General features: G+C 36.9%; 2 protein-coding genes across 2 annotated transcripts; one reads left to right on the top strand and one right to left on the bottom strand.

Annotated features, from left to right (window-relative positions):
* Positions 1–1,429: 1,429 nt before the first annotated feature.
* LOC119992654 (mitochondrial import inner membrane translocase subunit TIM44-2-like) lies at positions 1,430–7,453 on the top strand. Its single transcript, XM_038839453.1, has 14 exons — positions 1,430–1,589; positions 1,686–1,792; positions 2,187–2,249; positions 2,363–2,438; positions 2,592–2,636; positions 2,849–3,265; positions 3,449–3,517; positions 4,470–4,534; positions 4,663–4,731; positions 4,821–4,893; positions 5,054–5,158; positions 6,163–6,234; positions 6,321–6,383; positions 7,098–7,453. The coding sequence occupies exons 1-14, from the start codon at positions 1,515–1,517 to the stop codon at positions 7,227–7,229; spliced, it is 1,431 nt and encodes a 476-aa protein (XP_038695381.1). The 5' UTR covers positions 1,430–1,514; the 3' UTR covers positions 7,230–7,453.
* Positions 7,454–8,633: 1,180 nt separating this feature from the next.
* On the bottom strand, positions 8,634–10,875 carry LOC119992777 (rho guanine nucleotide exchange factor 8-like). Its single transcript, XM_038839569.1, has 7 exons — positions 10,611–10,875; positions 10,402–10,518; positions 10,101–10,255; positions 9,944–10,018; positions 9,570–9,845; positions 9,168–9,488; positions 8,634–9,020 (listed from the first exon to the last, which is right to left on the bottom strand). The coding sequence occupies exons 1-7, from the start codon at positions 10,873–10,875 to the stop codon at positions 8,634–8,636; spliced, it is 1,596 nt and encodes a 531-aa protein (XP_038695497.1).
* Positions 10,876–17,194: the final 6,319 nt, after the last annotated feature.

Raw genomic sequence — 17,194 nt, 5'->3', positions numbered from 1 at the left:
TTTCTTTTTAATTTTTAAAAAAAATCATATCAAATCTATTTTTCATCATTCGGTTTTCAGGTTAAATTGAGAAAAGTTAAGGAGTTGAGTTTTGCACTAGCATTCTCTGTGGGTTCGACACTCTGAATATTTACTTTGCTCTTCGAGCTTTACACTTGTAAGGGTTAATTTTAGAATTCAACAGTGGCGAGGGGTAGGTCATGTTTGTGATGTGGGGATACGAGAAGCCTTGTTGGATGTAGGGGATGAAGTAGGGGATGAACAAAAATGATCTAGTTAAGGTTAACATATTCAGTGTCATTGTCCTTTTGGAGGATTTGGATGGATTCATTGAAATTATTGGGTGAAAATTTCTAATTTTTTGCTCATAAGGAAAATCCATTAATATCGGGAATATCCATCCATAAACAAAATATATAGGGCCCATTTGACAGACCATTATGAAGACAATAAATGCTACTCAAGACAATATATTATTGTCTATTGCAATCAAACGCCATTTTACGACCCTAAAACTGAGGCAATTTTGAGACAATAATATTGTCTTTTGAAAATGGTCTCTTTTGATACAATTTTGAGACCATTTCGATTTTATTACCCAATTTGTCCCCAGTTATTTATTGAATACCCTAATGATGCACATTTATTTTTCATTTATCAAAAATGTATGGTTTGAATTTTTTTTATTTTTGTAAGATGGAATATTATGAAACTCTTCTATTTAACTATTTATAATAGTTAAATTAATTATCTTGGTTTTATAAATTAATTTTTCTATTTTCTATCATTTATATACATATGCTATAACTAAAATGCCTAATATCCCTACATTTAATTTGCCTTAGAATATTACCCAGCATATAATGTTACCAACAAAAGTTGAACCAAACAGCACAAACCATTTAACCAGCATATCTGCTACCACAATATCTGTTAGTATATACGCTACTGACAAAATTGTCTACCAAACGGACCCATAATATCGATAATCAGTAAGGGAAGGAATCAGTGACATCCATACATCGCAGTGAATACTTAAAAATGGAGAAGAGATATAATTAGTACAAGATTCAAATGGTAACTGTGTATATTTGCTAACAACACACAATCCTTACAAAATAAAGAGTTAAAGGAGATTTGACTTCGTAAAGAGTCTACGTGAGGCAAGGACAGACGAAGACGAGTGACCATCGATTGTATGAGTTGATTATAGATTTTTGTGGAATTTATGGAACGGACACGATAGATTTATGGTAAATTGATCTTTGCCAACCCTAAGAGTAACTTTTTTCTAATTATAAAGATATCAAGCCCTATTGGACCAGGCCCTAAATCTACTTCTGGTTTGTCTATCGTACTTGTAAAAAAAAGCTTACTCCCCAAACGGCCCATGAAGCCCATTTAACATTTTGTTTGGCAAACACGAAACTACAGATATATCACCCTGCCTTCAGCCTCCACTCTCGAGGTTTTCTCGACAAAAAGAAGAAAGGAAGAGAAGCAGCAGCACTGTCATGGCTGGTAGAAAGCTGGTTCGGGACTTGCTGTTGTCTAAGCAGCAGCACTTCCTACATCTTTCGTCACAACAGGTCCCCTCCCTTCACCCACTTCTCATCATCACAGTGAGTTTCTTATCATATATGTTTGTGTTTTTAAAACCGGGGTGTTTTGGATTTGGCTATTAGGGTTTGAATTCGAGATTACGGCAGCTTTCCGCACCTGGTTGTCCTGATCACCGAAGATTTAGCGTGTTGAATGAGTTCTCGAAGAGAATTAAAGGCGAGGTTGAGAAGTATGTGATTCCTATTGCTGTCTTTCTTGCCCGTTCGTTTCTGCAACTCATTGTTAATCAATTAGCCAAACTATTGTTTTGGTTCTCTGATTTTAATTTGATTGTGGTTTGCCGATATTAGAAAAGATCAGTACTTTTGTCTTTAAATTTATCTTCGTTCTTTGGTATTAGTTTTTGACATCTAATTTGAGATGGGGCTTGGGCAATCTTTTGTTTGATAACTTAAGGCACGAAGGACAGTATGGCATTCCTTTTTTCCCAATTTGCATGTATGTTTTTAGTGGCACTGCTAAACTGGTTGGTCGTATGAATATCTATTTTTCCTGGATTTTCTGGCTTTTGGAATTTCTTTTGCTTCTTTGTATAAGTGATTTTTGTCATTCCTTGGTTGCAGAAATCCTGAATTTAAAAGATCAGTTAAGGAGCTGAAGGAGAAAGCAGAAGAGCTGAAAGTAAGGTAATTTTGTCATAAAAGTTTCCATACTTTGCTTAGTAGACAGTAATGTCCTAGGCTGAGGCATACCGTTGTATGTCAAGGGAGGGCCTGAGATGGTGAAATGGCGAATGCAGAACGAAGCAGACAACTGAGAAGCTGTACAAACGTGTCGATGATGTCTGGATGGACACTGAAACTACTGCCAAAAAGGTATGCTTTGAACCCACTAAAACAGCATGTGACCGAGAATGCTGCCCCCTTCCTGAAGTTGTTGCTGCTTCATATGCTTAGGGCTCAATTTCAAAGGACTGGGATCTTTTGGTAGGTCATTATTTAATTGTTTGCTCTTTCACCCCTTTGTAGGTTTCAGGTGATGTTAAAGAGAAGATTTCGGCTGCGAAAGAGGAGGTATGCATATTTATATTGCCAATGGGAAAAATCTACTTTGTCCACTAGTTGATATTATACACACTTTGGGTTTTTGGATACCTTAGATAAGGAATTAAGGATACATCTCTGTTTGCCATCTGATAAAATCAAGTCAGCATCCCAAAAATAAATAGATGTTTAATCTGGTGAGCACTTATAGTTTATGGTTCAATATGATTTGCATGATTTAGGTCAAAGAAACTTTTGGGATTGGGATGCAAGAACCTGCTGGGTCGACTGGTGCTTCAGAAGGTCAGGGTTCTGATATGGGAGACAAAAGTCAGGCCGCAGGTGGGGAGCAGACACACCAGCAGTATGGGTCTACTGGTTCTGCAGAAACAATATTTGAGAAAGTAAAGTCTAGGATTGCATCCCCGAAGGTTTCTTCGGCCCTACATAAGTTGAAGGAAGCTAAGGTCATTGACTTGGCAAAGAAAGGATATGGCATTGTTAAGGATGAGCTAGGTAATAACCCAAGTAAGAGAAAGCACCTGGAATATAATTCTTCTCCCTCAGCAACAAGCGAAAGAAGTACAAGAACTGACATTGTTATTGCACCCTCAAAACAGTCTCGATGGGGTAAGAAGTGGGAGACAATCAAGGAGAAGGTATTGTTAATCTGGTTCTTGCACTCTACCTGAAATATTGTCATTCTTCGACACTCATTCCTTATCATTGATATGGGTATCTGGGAAGTGGATGACGGATCACCATTTCCAGAAGTAAATTGTTCTATATTCAGTGATGTCCTTTGCTACTTATTAAATGTCTCCTTTCCCTTTTGCATTTAGATTCAAGGTACTCCATTATTCAAACGAATTAACAGGTTTGGTGAACCTGTGGTGACAAAAGGTCAAGAGGTACGTTTGATTGTTATCTTTTTTCCTTTTTCTCTCTCTCCCCCCTCCAACCCCCTCTTCCACCTCCTCCGCCCCCAATCCCCTTAAACAAATAAATAAGAAAAAGTAAAAGAAAAAAGAGGGGTATGCTGTAGATGTGATGTTTCTTTGCTTCATCATCTCAACCCTCTCAGAGCATTGCTGGTTTTCTGAGTGAATCATTCTTAGCAAATTGCATTGATAGCTTGCATATTTTCCATAATACAAATTCTCGTCCTTGTGTCTGTGGAATGAGTTTCTAAAACATGATGTCTAATGGTGATGTGCACGGTTTTCCCTAAGTCTCTGACTAGGTTGCTTATCACTTTTGAACATAGTTGACATGGTATCAACACTTTCTTTTTTCTTGCTTATTTGCTGATTTACTTTGCTTTCATATTTTGTAAAACATAATGTTTAAAAAGTGAGCAATATGATGACTTTGTGCATATATTATATGATATCCTGTATTTGGTAAGTAAGTTTTGCCATATCTGATTTTGCAATAATTTACCATTTCTACTGTTTACAACAGTTGATGTTGTCCGTGCCCTTGCTGAAATTTTGCAATTAATGACACTTTCAATGGTTAATAAACCAATAGAGAAATCTTATTTCTTTTTTTACTGATATTACTTCTTGGATATCCGTCAATGGTAACCTGGTTAGTGCTAATGTTCTGAACAAGCGTAAATTTCCTTCTTGAAGTACACGCTGGCACATCCTCAGTGCCTTTCTCAATGAATTCTTTTGGGCATTCTGAAAAAAAAAAGGAAATTTTATTTGTAGTAGTAACATCTTGTCTACTAGAATTGTCATAGTGCGTTGGTCTTGAGTTTAATTGTCTGTGTGATTTGTCAGTTTACTGATTATCTTACTTCAGTTGTCCTATTGATTATGCATTTGCAATGTTTCTTGCGGTTGGTATTGGCAGATAGCAGAGGACGTTCGAGAAAGATGGGAGACCAGTGATAATCCAATTGTTCACAAAATTCAGGAGTATGCTACTGATTCTCTTCTATTTTCTCTTCCCTGTTCTGTCAATATTAATGAATCATAGATGTGTTTCTAGACATGCTCATGAACCCTTTTTAGTCTGAACTTCAACATATTCCTCTCTTTGGCAGTATTAATGAGACCATCTTTCAAGAAACAGATGCTGCAGCATCACTCAAGGAAATACGTCGCCGAGATCCGTATGTTCATATTTTGTGCAATTGGAAGAATTTTTGTTCATAGTATATTGGCAGTCTCTTTACTTTTCTTGTTGTTTTGTTTGGATTAGATCTTTCTCCTTACCTGAGTTTGTGGCAGAAATCCAGGAAGTGATTAAGCCAATTCTTAATGCTTATACGAAGGTAAGTCTGAAGATTTATCATGAACCTTTCGCCATTTTCCCTTTTTGATTTTCCCGTGGCTCTCTCCCATCCTTCTCTTCTTATCACTTTAGCAGGCCAGTGACACCGGTTCCTTTAGAGGTTTTATGATGATTAAATAACATTTGTTCCATATATGCAGGCAGATGAAAAAACTTTGAAGAAGTATTGTACCCATGAAGTGATTGAGCGATGTAAAGCAGAGCACCATGCTTTTCAAAGCCATGGTATCTTTTTTGATAACAAGGTAAGAAAGTTCACTATTGACCAGTCTCACTCTTTTGCTCCAGTTTTTCTTTCCATGTTGGATGTGTTTTCATGATATTGATATGTTCTCGTATTCTGGAGGGTGGTTCTTGTTTTTTGTTTCTAATGTAATAATAGGAATTATGTGGTGAAGCGCAACAAGATTGGTAACTCTTAGTATCTTTGTACATGTTAATAAATGCTCAACTCCGTGTTTGTGTATGAATGGTAAACTGTGCGACCTGATTGCATGATTTGTGAAAAGTCAGTGACCATTTTGGCACATAATATCTTTCAGTGATCTAACGGGAACTTTACCTATGTTTCAATGTCCAAAAGTATACTTTATTGTAAAGTTAACTACAAATTATGGTTCATTGCTAGGGTTTCTATCTCTATGTTGTGTGTTAGTTTTCCCTAGGTGTGGATGATGATATCAATTGCCCTTTTTTTTTTTACTATTTTCTTCCATTTTCTTAAATTTTTAGTTTTCTTTCCCGCCCATGCCCTTGATTTTTTGTACCTGTGAAAAAAAATCATTTACAAGATAATGTAAGAGACATGGAGTAGCTGTAGCATAAAAGATAATGTAAGAGACATGGAGTAGCATGTGTTGCTGATGTAGGTGCACTTTGATACCCCCTCGATATCAGTGTACATATTGATGCTAGAATTAGGTTTTGACTATTTATCTTTTCTAAATTAAATCTACCTGCATATTCCTCCTTTTTGTTTGTGTTTCTCTTGTTTACATTATCATACTTTGTTGCACCACCTTTTGTTTTACTTTTTAAAGGATTACTTGTACTTAAAAAAAATGTAAACAATATGTGGTAATAATGGTCATCTCTGTCTATATGAGTTAGAGGATATGTTATGGATATTGCAAAAGCTAGCCTTTTATGGGTTGGGTTCATTGTATGGGTTGGGAAGTCATTTTGGAGCTTCTGAGATAATTCCCTAAGCTGTGACAATCTTTATGAATACAACTCATCTTATGTGCAGATTCTACATATATCTGAGGTTGATGTGAAGGAGACCAAAATGATGGGAACCTCCCCGATAATTATTGTGGCTGTATGTATCCTCCATCTATAGAAACAAGATTTTTGTGTTCTAAGCAAAAGCTGATATTCATGACTTTTTCTTTATAACTGTCACAGTTCCAGATGCAACAAATCCATTGTGTACGTGATAGAAATGGTTCAATTACAGAAGGGGGCAAGGTAAATAATATTATTCTTCTGTTCATTGTTTGGCCACCTGGGCAGTCAGTTTGTTAGTGTTAAAACTTTGGGTTCTAGGGCTCTTTTATTATTCAATCAGAGCATAAAAAATTCAAAATGCTTGAGAGTGGGATTGTTGAGGATGAGCCTCAAAGACCTCAACTGTCTCCTCCTTTATCTCTCAAGCTCCAAGTTGTGTATTCTTCCTCTTACGGCCAAGTAGGTGATAAAATATTGCTTCGCTTGTAAGAAAATGATCAGAAAGAAGAGAGTTTGATTACTGGAAAAAAGTGAGAGAATGGAGGAGGGGGGGCATGAGAGAGGCAGATGATGAGATTGTGGAATGGGACACCTTCCAAACTCTGCAGGAGTCATTAAAAGGAGGGTTTGGGAGTGTTCCACAATACTGCTCAAGAGTCTAATATATATTGCCAAACAAGGGTCCATGAAAAACCCTTCCGAACCCAACTGACATACATTCTGAGGTTGGTGTAAGGCTATTGGAGAGATTGTTCTTTAGGGATACCGCTGGCTGCTTTTACTATTTCATTGGGTGAACAGTCTTGGCTTTCACATTTTGGATGCAATACGAATGCATCCCTTAATATTTACTTTATAGTATATATGTATTTTCCTTCTTTAGGTTCCTGCATCTTATCACTTAGTAGTCCTGGGATTTGACTCACCTTTTGTCGAACGTCGTTGTTCTCCCAGGATACCATCCACACAATTTACTATGCTTGGGCCATGCAACAAGTAGATCCAGAAGAACTTGGAGAAGGTGCAATCTACCCAATCTGGAGGCTAAGAGAGATGCAAAAACTTGGCGTCCAAGCCCTTATCTAGTTTGTATTATCATCTTATTGATGCATGTTGTACCATTGAATTTATCTTGGATTTCTATTCCATTTTTTGGCTTCCGTTTTTATTTTAAAAATCTCTGGGTTTTTGTCATTTTTACCAGGGAAATGTTTCTTGACATTTTTTTTAATGCTGGTCATAAAAAAAAAGAAAAGAACTGTTTATGGAGTTCCAATAACTAGTAGGAAGTTTTGTTTTGTTCTGTGGTTTCTGTTTTTGTTCCGTTGGGTGTGTCTATATATATATGGTTTTTCTCTTATGCGGTGTTATTTACGGGTGTAACATACGGACTTTCATCTCAGCCGTTTGTATTATCATCTTATGCTGCAATTGCCAATCTTCCTGTCCTACCACAGAGGCAAGGAACGTGACATAACAGTTGCTGTTGGAGTCCTTGAATATGTGAAGAAAAAAACTCCTGTGCATTTTTAGGATTTCATAACCAGACCTTTTGATTCATTTGTACACATTGCCAAAGCTTCAAGTGAACGTGGCAAAAAAGCATATTTCAAATGTGTCAAACCCAGGGGAAAGACAACTTTTGGTCACTAACATATCTGATCAGGTTCAACTCAATCACCCATTTTTCAAAAGTTTCAATTTGAGTATCCAAAATTTTAAACTATTCTAAATTAGTCACACGGGCATATTTCGTCCAAGTTGGGTAGTCAACCATCCCACATGACACAATATGGTCAAAATCAATTAATTTAGACTGATGTGGCTTGACACTTGTAATGACAGTTGTAATAAAACCAGAACTGATCACTTTGTTCCAAATAACTCACTGGAATTGTAATTCCATGACATATGGTTGCATAGATCTTGCGTCTTTGTCAAACTTGAGAAGGTGTGAAGTTGAGAGCACCAGTTTATAAGGTTTATAGTGACAGAGTGATTTTGCTGGAATGATTTTTGGGTACTTTTTGCCTACCTAATTTAGATTTGTGCACGTCAGAAAATATTACACGATTTTAATTTTTATCGTCGGGTCAAAGTGTCACGTGGGATGGTTGTCTGTCCGAATTGGGTGAAATCTACCCGTATGACTAATTTGGAAACAATTTAGAAATTTGGATACCCAAATTGAAACGTTTGAAAAATGGGTGACTGAGTTGAACCTGGTAAGATATTTTAGTGACCAAAAGTTGTCTTTCCCCATCAAACCCACTAATTACACAGCCAAAGGACCTAACTGAAGCACGATATGTCAACTACAAAGTATCTAAACCCAACAGACTCCTCTGAATGGGTCTGATTATCATTATCTACATTTGGTATCTACTTCTCTCTTAACTACATGTCTCCCTATCTTTCTTTCTTTCTTTCTTTTTTCTTCCCTTTTCCCCTCTTCCTTTCTCTTCTTCAATTTCTTCTACATTATAGATTTCAATGGCGAGCCGTTGGACTTCGTAGTCCGCTCAAAGTCTCCAATTTCTCTAAATAGGACCGTTTCTTTGGGGCCAAATTGATCTTGGCTGGTTTGTCAAAGATCTGGTCATTTTCACCTTTGAAGTAGGAATCCACATTGCTATTTCTTTTCACATCTACTTGGTCCAAGTCCCATCCCATGAAATCCGAGAGTGTTTTCGATGTTGGTGTCTCTGCAGAATTCACATTCTCTGTGTCTTCTAATGATTCTTCGGATTCTGTGGAAGTACCTTGAGATTGAGCGAGCGAATCAGCATAGAGAACATCATCAATCCGCGAGATTACTTTGAATGCTAAGGTTTCAATTATTCTTGAATAGCTCTCCAGGATAGATTGTCCTACGTCCTGTGTAATGCAGACAAATGTGATTAATTTCTTACAACTTTTGAACACTTACTAAAACAAGGAAATTAATGTTACTGTTTTTTTTATAAGAAAATTAGTGTTACTGTTTTTTTTGATAAGAAAATTAGTCTTACTGTTGTTAGTTACCTCATTGTATTGGATCTTGCTTATATCAAGTGTGGATTGTGGGATTCCTGGGAACCGTTGTTTCAGGATGAGTAAAATGGTTTCGGCCCTCTCCTCGAAGAGTTCCCTCTTCTCCAAGCTTATCGCCGAACTCCATGAAGACTTCCCATCCTTCTGGTTCATCTTCCTTTTCCAAATCACAATAGAGGCCTCAATCCTGTTCTTCAGGTCAAGCACTTTGTGCTCAGTTGACAAGTCCATGGTTGACAGGAACTGTTCCGGATCGAAGTATTCTACTGTTATGCTCTTATAGATCAAATCGCCAAGGCTTGTTTTTCCATTCTGTTAAAACAGGATGCAGAATTCTGATGAACCATGGTTCAAAAGTGGAAAACAATGCCAAGTTATGGGAATTGTTTGTACCTTGGGGAGGGATTCAATGTAGTTTTCAGGAATCTCCATTTCTGATAGCACTTGAGCATTAATAGCCATAGCTGCTTTTAATACTTGATTTACAGAATCCTTCTGAAACTGCAGCCATCTGCGAGTTGTATCCGAAAGCCCGTTTGAAGGAACCTTGGGCTTGGGAATCCACCATTTGTCATCATTTCTTGGGGGAGTACCCTCATTTTCAGACTCTTTGTCATCTCTAGAGGCATACCAAAATTCTTGTTCGGTTCCAAAGTGGTCGAGAAGATCCTGTTTATTATAATCAGATCAGGAAAACAAGTAAATCATATGTCTAGTCGATGAAGTTATCCTTTCTAAAGTAAAGGTAGAAAAGTGGAAGTACTTACAATAAGCATGGCATCAAGCTTGCGCAGTGCAGGGATGTTCGCGAGGAGATCACTTCTTTGTCGTGTTACCATAATCTATCAAATCAGGGAAAAAAGAGAGTACTAAGATCTATGGAAGCTGAGGAAAGTTATAAACAAGCTCTGAGAGAGTTGATACCTCCATATTGATTCCGTCTTTCGATTGCTGTTGAGAAGGGACAAACTCAACAATGTGATCAGTGACAGATAAGAGCCAATCAATTTCTTTCCTCCACCTTGCTTTCCTCTCTGGAGACATAGGTTCCAATTTTGATTGTTCTCCAAAAACAGAAGCTGACGAAAATATGAAAACATGAATTAGCACTTTACATGATGTGATTTAACTGCAAGGAACTCTATGCTTTCAGGTTTAAGTTTCCAACTGGAAGCCATAATGATTATATATATACACACGCACACACAATAAGAGCAGATATTACCAGCAAGGTTTGTGATGGCATTTGACAGTGCCAAGGCTGATGAAACTCCCTTTCCACCACCAGACATATCTTCACCTAGGAGAAGCTTAGCAAACCTTTCCTTCATTTGCTCCAAATCTGTAACAATTCAAAACAAAAACCCATAAATTGCTTTCTAGGATTCTACCAGTTATCTGGTTATGAACATGGGATTGAAAATGTAATTCCACCTGGACATTGCTTGTCGCGAGGGCAAGGAGACTTCGAGGAATTTGAAGTTGGACTCTTGTGGCGATCAAGAGGAGATCCTAGATATTTGTACTCCATTGGGCGACCAAATCCATGGCTTCTTGATTGAGAATCAGGAGTCCCTTCGTCTTTCTTATCGTCAACGACCAAATTATGAACTGGTCGCCCTGGATTCTCAAACATTCTCTTCAGATGAAAGGATTTCGACTTCTGAATGCTCTGAACACGATCAAACGCTCTAACCATAGTGGGTTCGAGCTTTTCCAATTGTTCCCTCTTTTTGTTTAGCACTAGCAATAGAAGAAAGAACAAATGCGTGCACTTGAGAACTAATGAAGAAGGGAAAGAAACAGGCCTAACGACGTCAAACGTAAAATTCCAAGCTCTCTATTCGCTCTTCTCGAATGCAATGAACAAATGTTGTTGTTGTTGTTGTATGGGAGAAAGAAGGAGAAAGAGGAGAACCCCTTCTCCTAAATGAGGGGGCTAGGCATGAGAATGAAAGGGTTTTCTGTTTTGGATGGAGAGATTTGGTAACTGAAATTTTCCTTTTCTTGCAGTAGGAGAATGTGAATGTGGGGTGCATGTTTGGACAAACAAAAAGCTTGGCTGGAAGGTCAATGCTGCCTAAAATCCAGGGAAAGACATGCAAATATAACTATTTATATCTCTCTCTCACACCCTCCAATCTTCTCTCCTTCAGCAAATATAGCTTCCTTTGCACTTGCAAGGTTACAAAGATAGCCATTTCTCCACCAATTTCACTTTCTTGATAGTGTTTAAGGTTTTTTAAACAGCAAATCATCAATATTTTGACCTTAGTGCTTTAAAATGGACAACCTGCTGCAATCATTAATGGACTAAAAATATCAAAAATGTAGGATGACATACACAAATTTATGTGTCAATAATAGAATTAATCAGTGAAGAAATCTGGTATGCTAAAGATTCTCCACTGAACATGGGTTTTACTTGAGAAGCCATAGTTTGCTCCAGCTAAAGAACCACGAAGGTAGGAATTCAGACAACTGTGGCAGAAAGAGTGCTAGCAGTATTTTATAAAATCAACTCTTAGGCTCTATTTGGAGGAGAGGATAAGACTCCGTATAATATAAAATTATTCTTTAATGAAGTTATCGAGAGTTTGGATGATTTTTAAAATACTCGGGGATAATAGAACTTTATACAAAAGTGATTCTTATACAATGCCGACCATATAATATTAAAACACATTTAACTCGTTTTTATTTTATACAGAGCGTTCAGTATAAGAAATAGCATGCCAAATGACAAAAAAGACCCTCATTGTCACTTTAATTGGGGGTAATCCAGACATATTACCACAAATCTTATACTATACAAGCTTAATATCATATTTTTTTTCAAAACACCGGATAAGATTAAAATATACACCAACTTAGAGCACTCGCAAAAGTGTCTCTTAATATATTCACTATTTTACCTATTCAAACACCACTTTTTGACAATTTACAACATCTCTATTAAACAACAACTGCATTAGAGTCTCTATTATGATCTTTACATCATTAAAATATTAATTTCATCTCCTTTTAAAAATAAAGGTTTTTCAATTTCTATGTTCCAAAAGTCTAAATTCCCAACAAAAGTACAAACATATTCATAAATTAGATAAATAAAATATGTCATTACATATTCTTCCTTTTAGCAATAATATCATCCCAATGCATCTTAATATATTCCTTCTGTTCCTCACTTAAAGTGCTCACATCCATCATCATGATCTTCATCTCTTCTTGATTTTCTTCAAGTTTAAGCCTCTTTTCTTCAACCTTAGACCAAAAAGTTTTTCCTTTTTGGTCCGTTCAACACTTGGATTCATGCTTGTGTTAAGCCAATTGGAAATCAAAGCAATATCTTCATCCAGGGTGAAATTTCCTAATCTTCTTACTTTCTTTTGTGTTGTCTCTGTTTCGACCATGATTGGTGAAGTTTGATCATTGGTTGGCACATATTGAGATCCAATCATGCTATTCTCATCTAGCATAAAATCAAAGAAACAATTACCAGTCCTTGGAGGATCCATATATGAAAAAAATTAACATTGAATGTCATAGAAACTTAGCATGTCTGCAAAGATAACATTTTATTTGGAGAACAACAATAGCATGTCTGCAAAGATAACCTCTATATTCAAATAGACGACATGAACAATAAAAGTCAGACTTTGATTCATTCCATTCCACCCTATAAGCCTGATTCATTCCATTCCACCCTATCATCCATGCATGGGAGGTCAATAATCAAGATATCAACAAGACCGAGAAACCCCACAAACAAAACCCACAAATAGTAGAAGACCTTGAAAGAATAATCATCAAGTACAATAGAAATAACTAGGGAATTGATAAAGCGTTGAAGTCAAAGGATGAATGGGAAAGCAGACCTTTGAGACGAGGAGCTGCGAAGTAGAGACGAACAGAGATGCGAATGAGAGGCGGACAGAGAGAGTGTATCGCGGAGATGACGGAGAGAAAGTGTATTGCGACCGAATGCAAAAGTGGAAAGGTTTGAATATTTTAATAGTTCAAACTCATTTTTTGGTGCGCTCGTCCTGTCGCCTCACGGGACAAATCCTGTATTTTTTAGATTCTTAAGAGATTCTGATGCAATACCATATTTTATCATATCTGTTGGTTTGTCTCTATATTTCACCTACTTGTATCACTATAGAAACATTGATGTAAGTTCTCTTATACAAGGATTAAATTATACGTTGGATAGCAATATTATATTATTCTATATGAAACCCCAAACGGAGCCTTAGAGTGCTAGTAGTATTAAAATAAACTCTTAAAGAGTATAAAATTTCTCGTAAAATAATTTATTTTCTATATATTGATGGAATAATTCATGTTAGGTGACAAATTCATTAGCCCAATTCAAGCTTTGGCTGCACCCAAGTTAGATTGGCATATTTCCACGAGCATTAGGGGTGCACTTCGCAAGCTCACATAACATCTTTTTTAGACTGATATCAGTTATGATGTACATTTTCAGCCCACTCACACCAACAATATTGTCTACTATGGATTTACCGATTTCCGTGTATACATTGGGTCCGCACGACTTTGTTCTCCCTTGGGTCGTCTCACGTAATGGTACGTAGATCCAAGGAAAAGGCTTAGGCCCAAGGAAAGGGCCCGCACGGCTTTGTTCTCCCTTGGGCCATCTCACTTAATGGTACTTAAGCCCAAGGAAATGACCTTGTTGGTAGAGTAGCTAGACCCAACAAGTGAAGCAGAGGCTATGTCCATCTGGATCTTTGATATCATGATGTAAATTTCTAACCTATTCACATCAACAATGTTTTCCGTTTTGGGATTCTCAGTCCACTCACACCAACAATATTGTTCATTTTGGGTTTGTCGGTTCCCGTGGATACATCGGGACCGACAATATTGTCCGCTTTGGATTTATCGGTTCCTGTGAATACATCGGGCCTGCATGACTTTTTTAGTTTTTTCTCCCTTGGGCCTTCTCACTTAATGGTATTTAAATACAAGAAAAAGGCCTTGTTGATAGAATAAAAGAGGGTTTGTCTTTATAAACCAAATGGAATCTTCACTCACATGTTTTTGATGTGGGATTCCTACCAAGCCAGCGTTTTTTTTTTCATACTTCTTACAGTGAATCTCCACATCATCCATAAATAAATAGTTTAATATTACTAAATTAAGTTCAGTTTTTTTTTCACTTTCTCTTCTCTATAGTTTTTACATTTGTGGGAAGTTTCCAAAACTATCAACACAAGGTTACATCCGAATTAAAGAATTTTCATCCAGTCAAAATATATGTTTGGCACTGTGTTCACAACCAAACAAACCGATCGCGTTGGATTGCACCATATTTATGGGCCAAAAAAGCGTTTGGCCAGCCATTGAAGTTGATCCCCATTGCATCTTTGTGCGACGAATGCAGAAGCAGCTGCCAGCTATTTCAAACAGAGACGCAATCAAGTCCAACCTACTTCCAACGTCGAAATAGGTGCGATATTTTACATTTTTACCCTTGACAAATTTGATTATTACAAATGTATCTTGTTCCAGTACCCTATTTTTTTTCGTTGCCATTTCTGTCCTACTCCCATGTTAAACTCAATAGCGCACGTCTCTATCACTCAGCTCCTCTCATTTTCCAGCAAGCCAAAACCTGCTTGCCTCATTTATTGTTCCATGTATTGGATTCATTATTCCAAGTTTCACTACATTTGACCCCACAATCCACATGGATTGCATCAAAATATTTCGATGTCTATGAAAGAGCGGGCCGTGTTGAGTATGGAGACAAATTTCGTATCAAGATATGCTATTTCTAAAGGTGTTGTTCAGACGAGGGGTGTAGCCGTTCGGATACCTTGATGTGTGGTGTGTATTTATGGCAAAATACCCTTATTGGAACTACTGCTTGAGGAAAGGTGGTGTTGTTCGAACAAATGTGCTGAGGTACGAGTCCTAAAAGCACTTGCCATCCGGACGGGTCAAGTAGGCATCTGGACTGCTATTAGAAATCTACAATCTGAAAAAACATATATAGATAGTTGTATAAGATTGTTAGTTAAATTCTAATTATTTTGTTTCTCTAAAAAGAGTTAGAGAGAGTGTGGCTAGACCTTATGAGAGAGAGTTCTTGGTGTTTGTACTCTTGATTTATGATCTAGTTGAGCCTAGCAACAAAATGGACATAGCCTGCTAAATCATATTGATCGAGTGAACCACTATAAATCTCTATGACTCTTTATCTTTGTTATTGCTTGATTGTGTGCTTTTAATTTGGGTTGTCCTTTGATTATCTTGTATTGAGATTAGTTATTATCTCTATTATTTTTGCTAAATTTAATTTAGGAGAGGGTTAAACTCTCAACAAGTGGAATCGGAGCTTAGGGTTGTTTTGTTCAACGTTCTTGAACTATTGTGATCTTCGTTTGAGTGGAAGTAATGCGTGGAGATAGTGCTAAGGGTGTCGATAAGTTTGATGGATTCATTATTGAAGAATATAAATCACGAATTACTTGAATACTAGGGATTGGAGTTGCCCCTAAAGGGTATTGTTCCAATTAGTATGAGTTGAGCTGAATGGGATAAGATTGGTAATAAGGCTTTAGGGATAGTGCGATTAATACTTGCGAAGAGTGTAAGTGGACACGTTATCAATGAAACTACTATTGTCGGGCTGATGAGTATCCTATCAATGATATCTGAAAAACCAAGCGCAGCACAACAGATTCAGTTATTGAGATAGTTGTTCTTGTTGCAGTCGTCAAGGAAAAGTTCTATAAATTCTGGATAAACTTCAGTCAATAGGAATTAACTTTGAAGAGCATTTGATGTGTTTGATCTTGTTGACATCGAGACTTGATGATTGGGATACTACTTTGAATTATGTCTACAATTCCAATGGGAAAAAGAAGTCTTGACTACAAGGAAGTGCGTTCTACACCTTTTAATGAAGAATCGAGGAGGAGCAGTGATGGGGAGTCGGCTAGTGATTCAGCTCTCAATACTGAAAATAGAAGATCTTCCAACAAAACTTCTAATAACTGCGGAAGGTCTCAGTCTAGGAAGGGACAAGACAAGTCTAAGTTTGGAAAGTGGTCAGATGGTTGTTGACAATATAGGAAGCCTGGACATTTGAAAAGGGATTGACAGGCTTTGAAGGAAGATAATAATAATAAAGCAAATGTCGCGGTAAAGGTCAATAGTGATACATTATTCTTAAGTGCACACAACTCACTGGAGTCTTGGGTAGTAGATTCTGCAATATCTTTTCACTCTACTTCTAGTTAGAGTATTATCGATAATTACAAATTCGACAACTATGGCAAGGCCTATATTAGGAATGATGAGGCTCTTGACATTGTGGGAAATGGTGAGATACCTATTAAGTTTCCTAATGGTGGTATGTGGAAGTTGCATGAAATTAGACATATTACAGGCTTGCCACAAAATTTCATTTTCGTGGGTTAGTTTGATAGAAAAGATTGTGTGATTAAGGTTTTCAAATATCGCCATTTGGACAATACTAATTTCCAACAATTGCCTCCTAAATTTCAGGATAACTAGCACCAGATTTTCTGACAAAATTGAATAAATATTAGTCTAAATCTCCTTGCTCTTACCACGTGTCTGTTGGAGATTGGTTGATCATTGTCAATTGTAGGTCTCTCAATGCCACATGTCAGCATCTGACTGGAGGTCATTCTCGGTATGAACAATATCTTATACTATTATTTTGTCTAACAACAAACCAAGCATTGTATTGTATAAGAATTTGTTGATAGATCCTCAAGGATTTGATTCACTGTGATTTGATTTGTCAATGATTAAATTAAGATTGTACAATTATAAATTAGGTGTTTCCTTTATTTTTAAAGTAATGTCATTAGTTTCTGAATTTTCATAGAGAGATTTACTCCTATTTTTATGTAATTTAGTTTACATCGGTTTTGATGGTTATGGATTGATTTTGGTTTCATAAAATATAACCGTTACTACTAGTCCGGTTAGAGGTTTGACCTTAATGATCT

The sequence above is a fragment of the Tripterygium wilfordii genome, chromosome 23 (genome assembly GCF_013401445.1).
Source record: "Tripterygium wilfordii isolate XIE 37 chromosome 23, ASM1340144v1, whole genome shotgun sequence".
Classification (NCBI taxonomy): Eukaryota; Viridiplantae; Streptophyta; class Magnoliopsida; order Celastrales; family Celastraceae; genus Tripterygium; species Tripterygium wilfordii.
The sequence above is the reverse complement of the archived record's forward strand: the minus strand, read 5'-3'. Positions and strand labels throughout refer to the sequence as shown.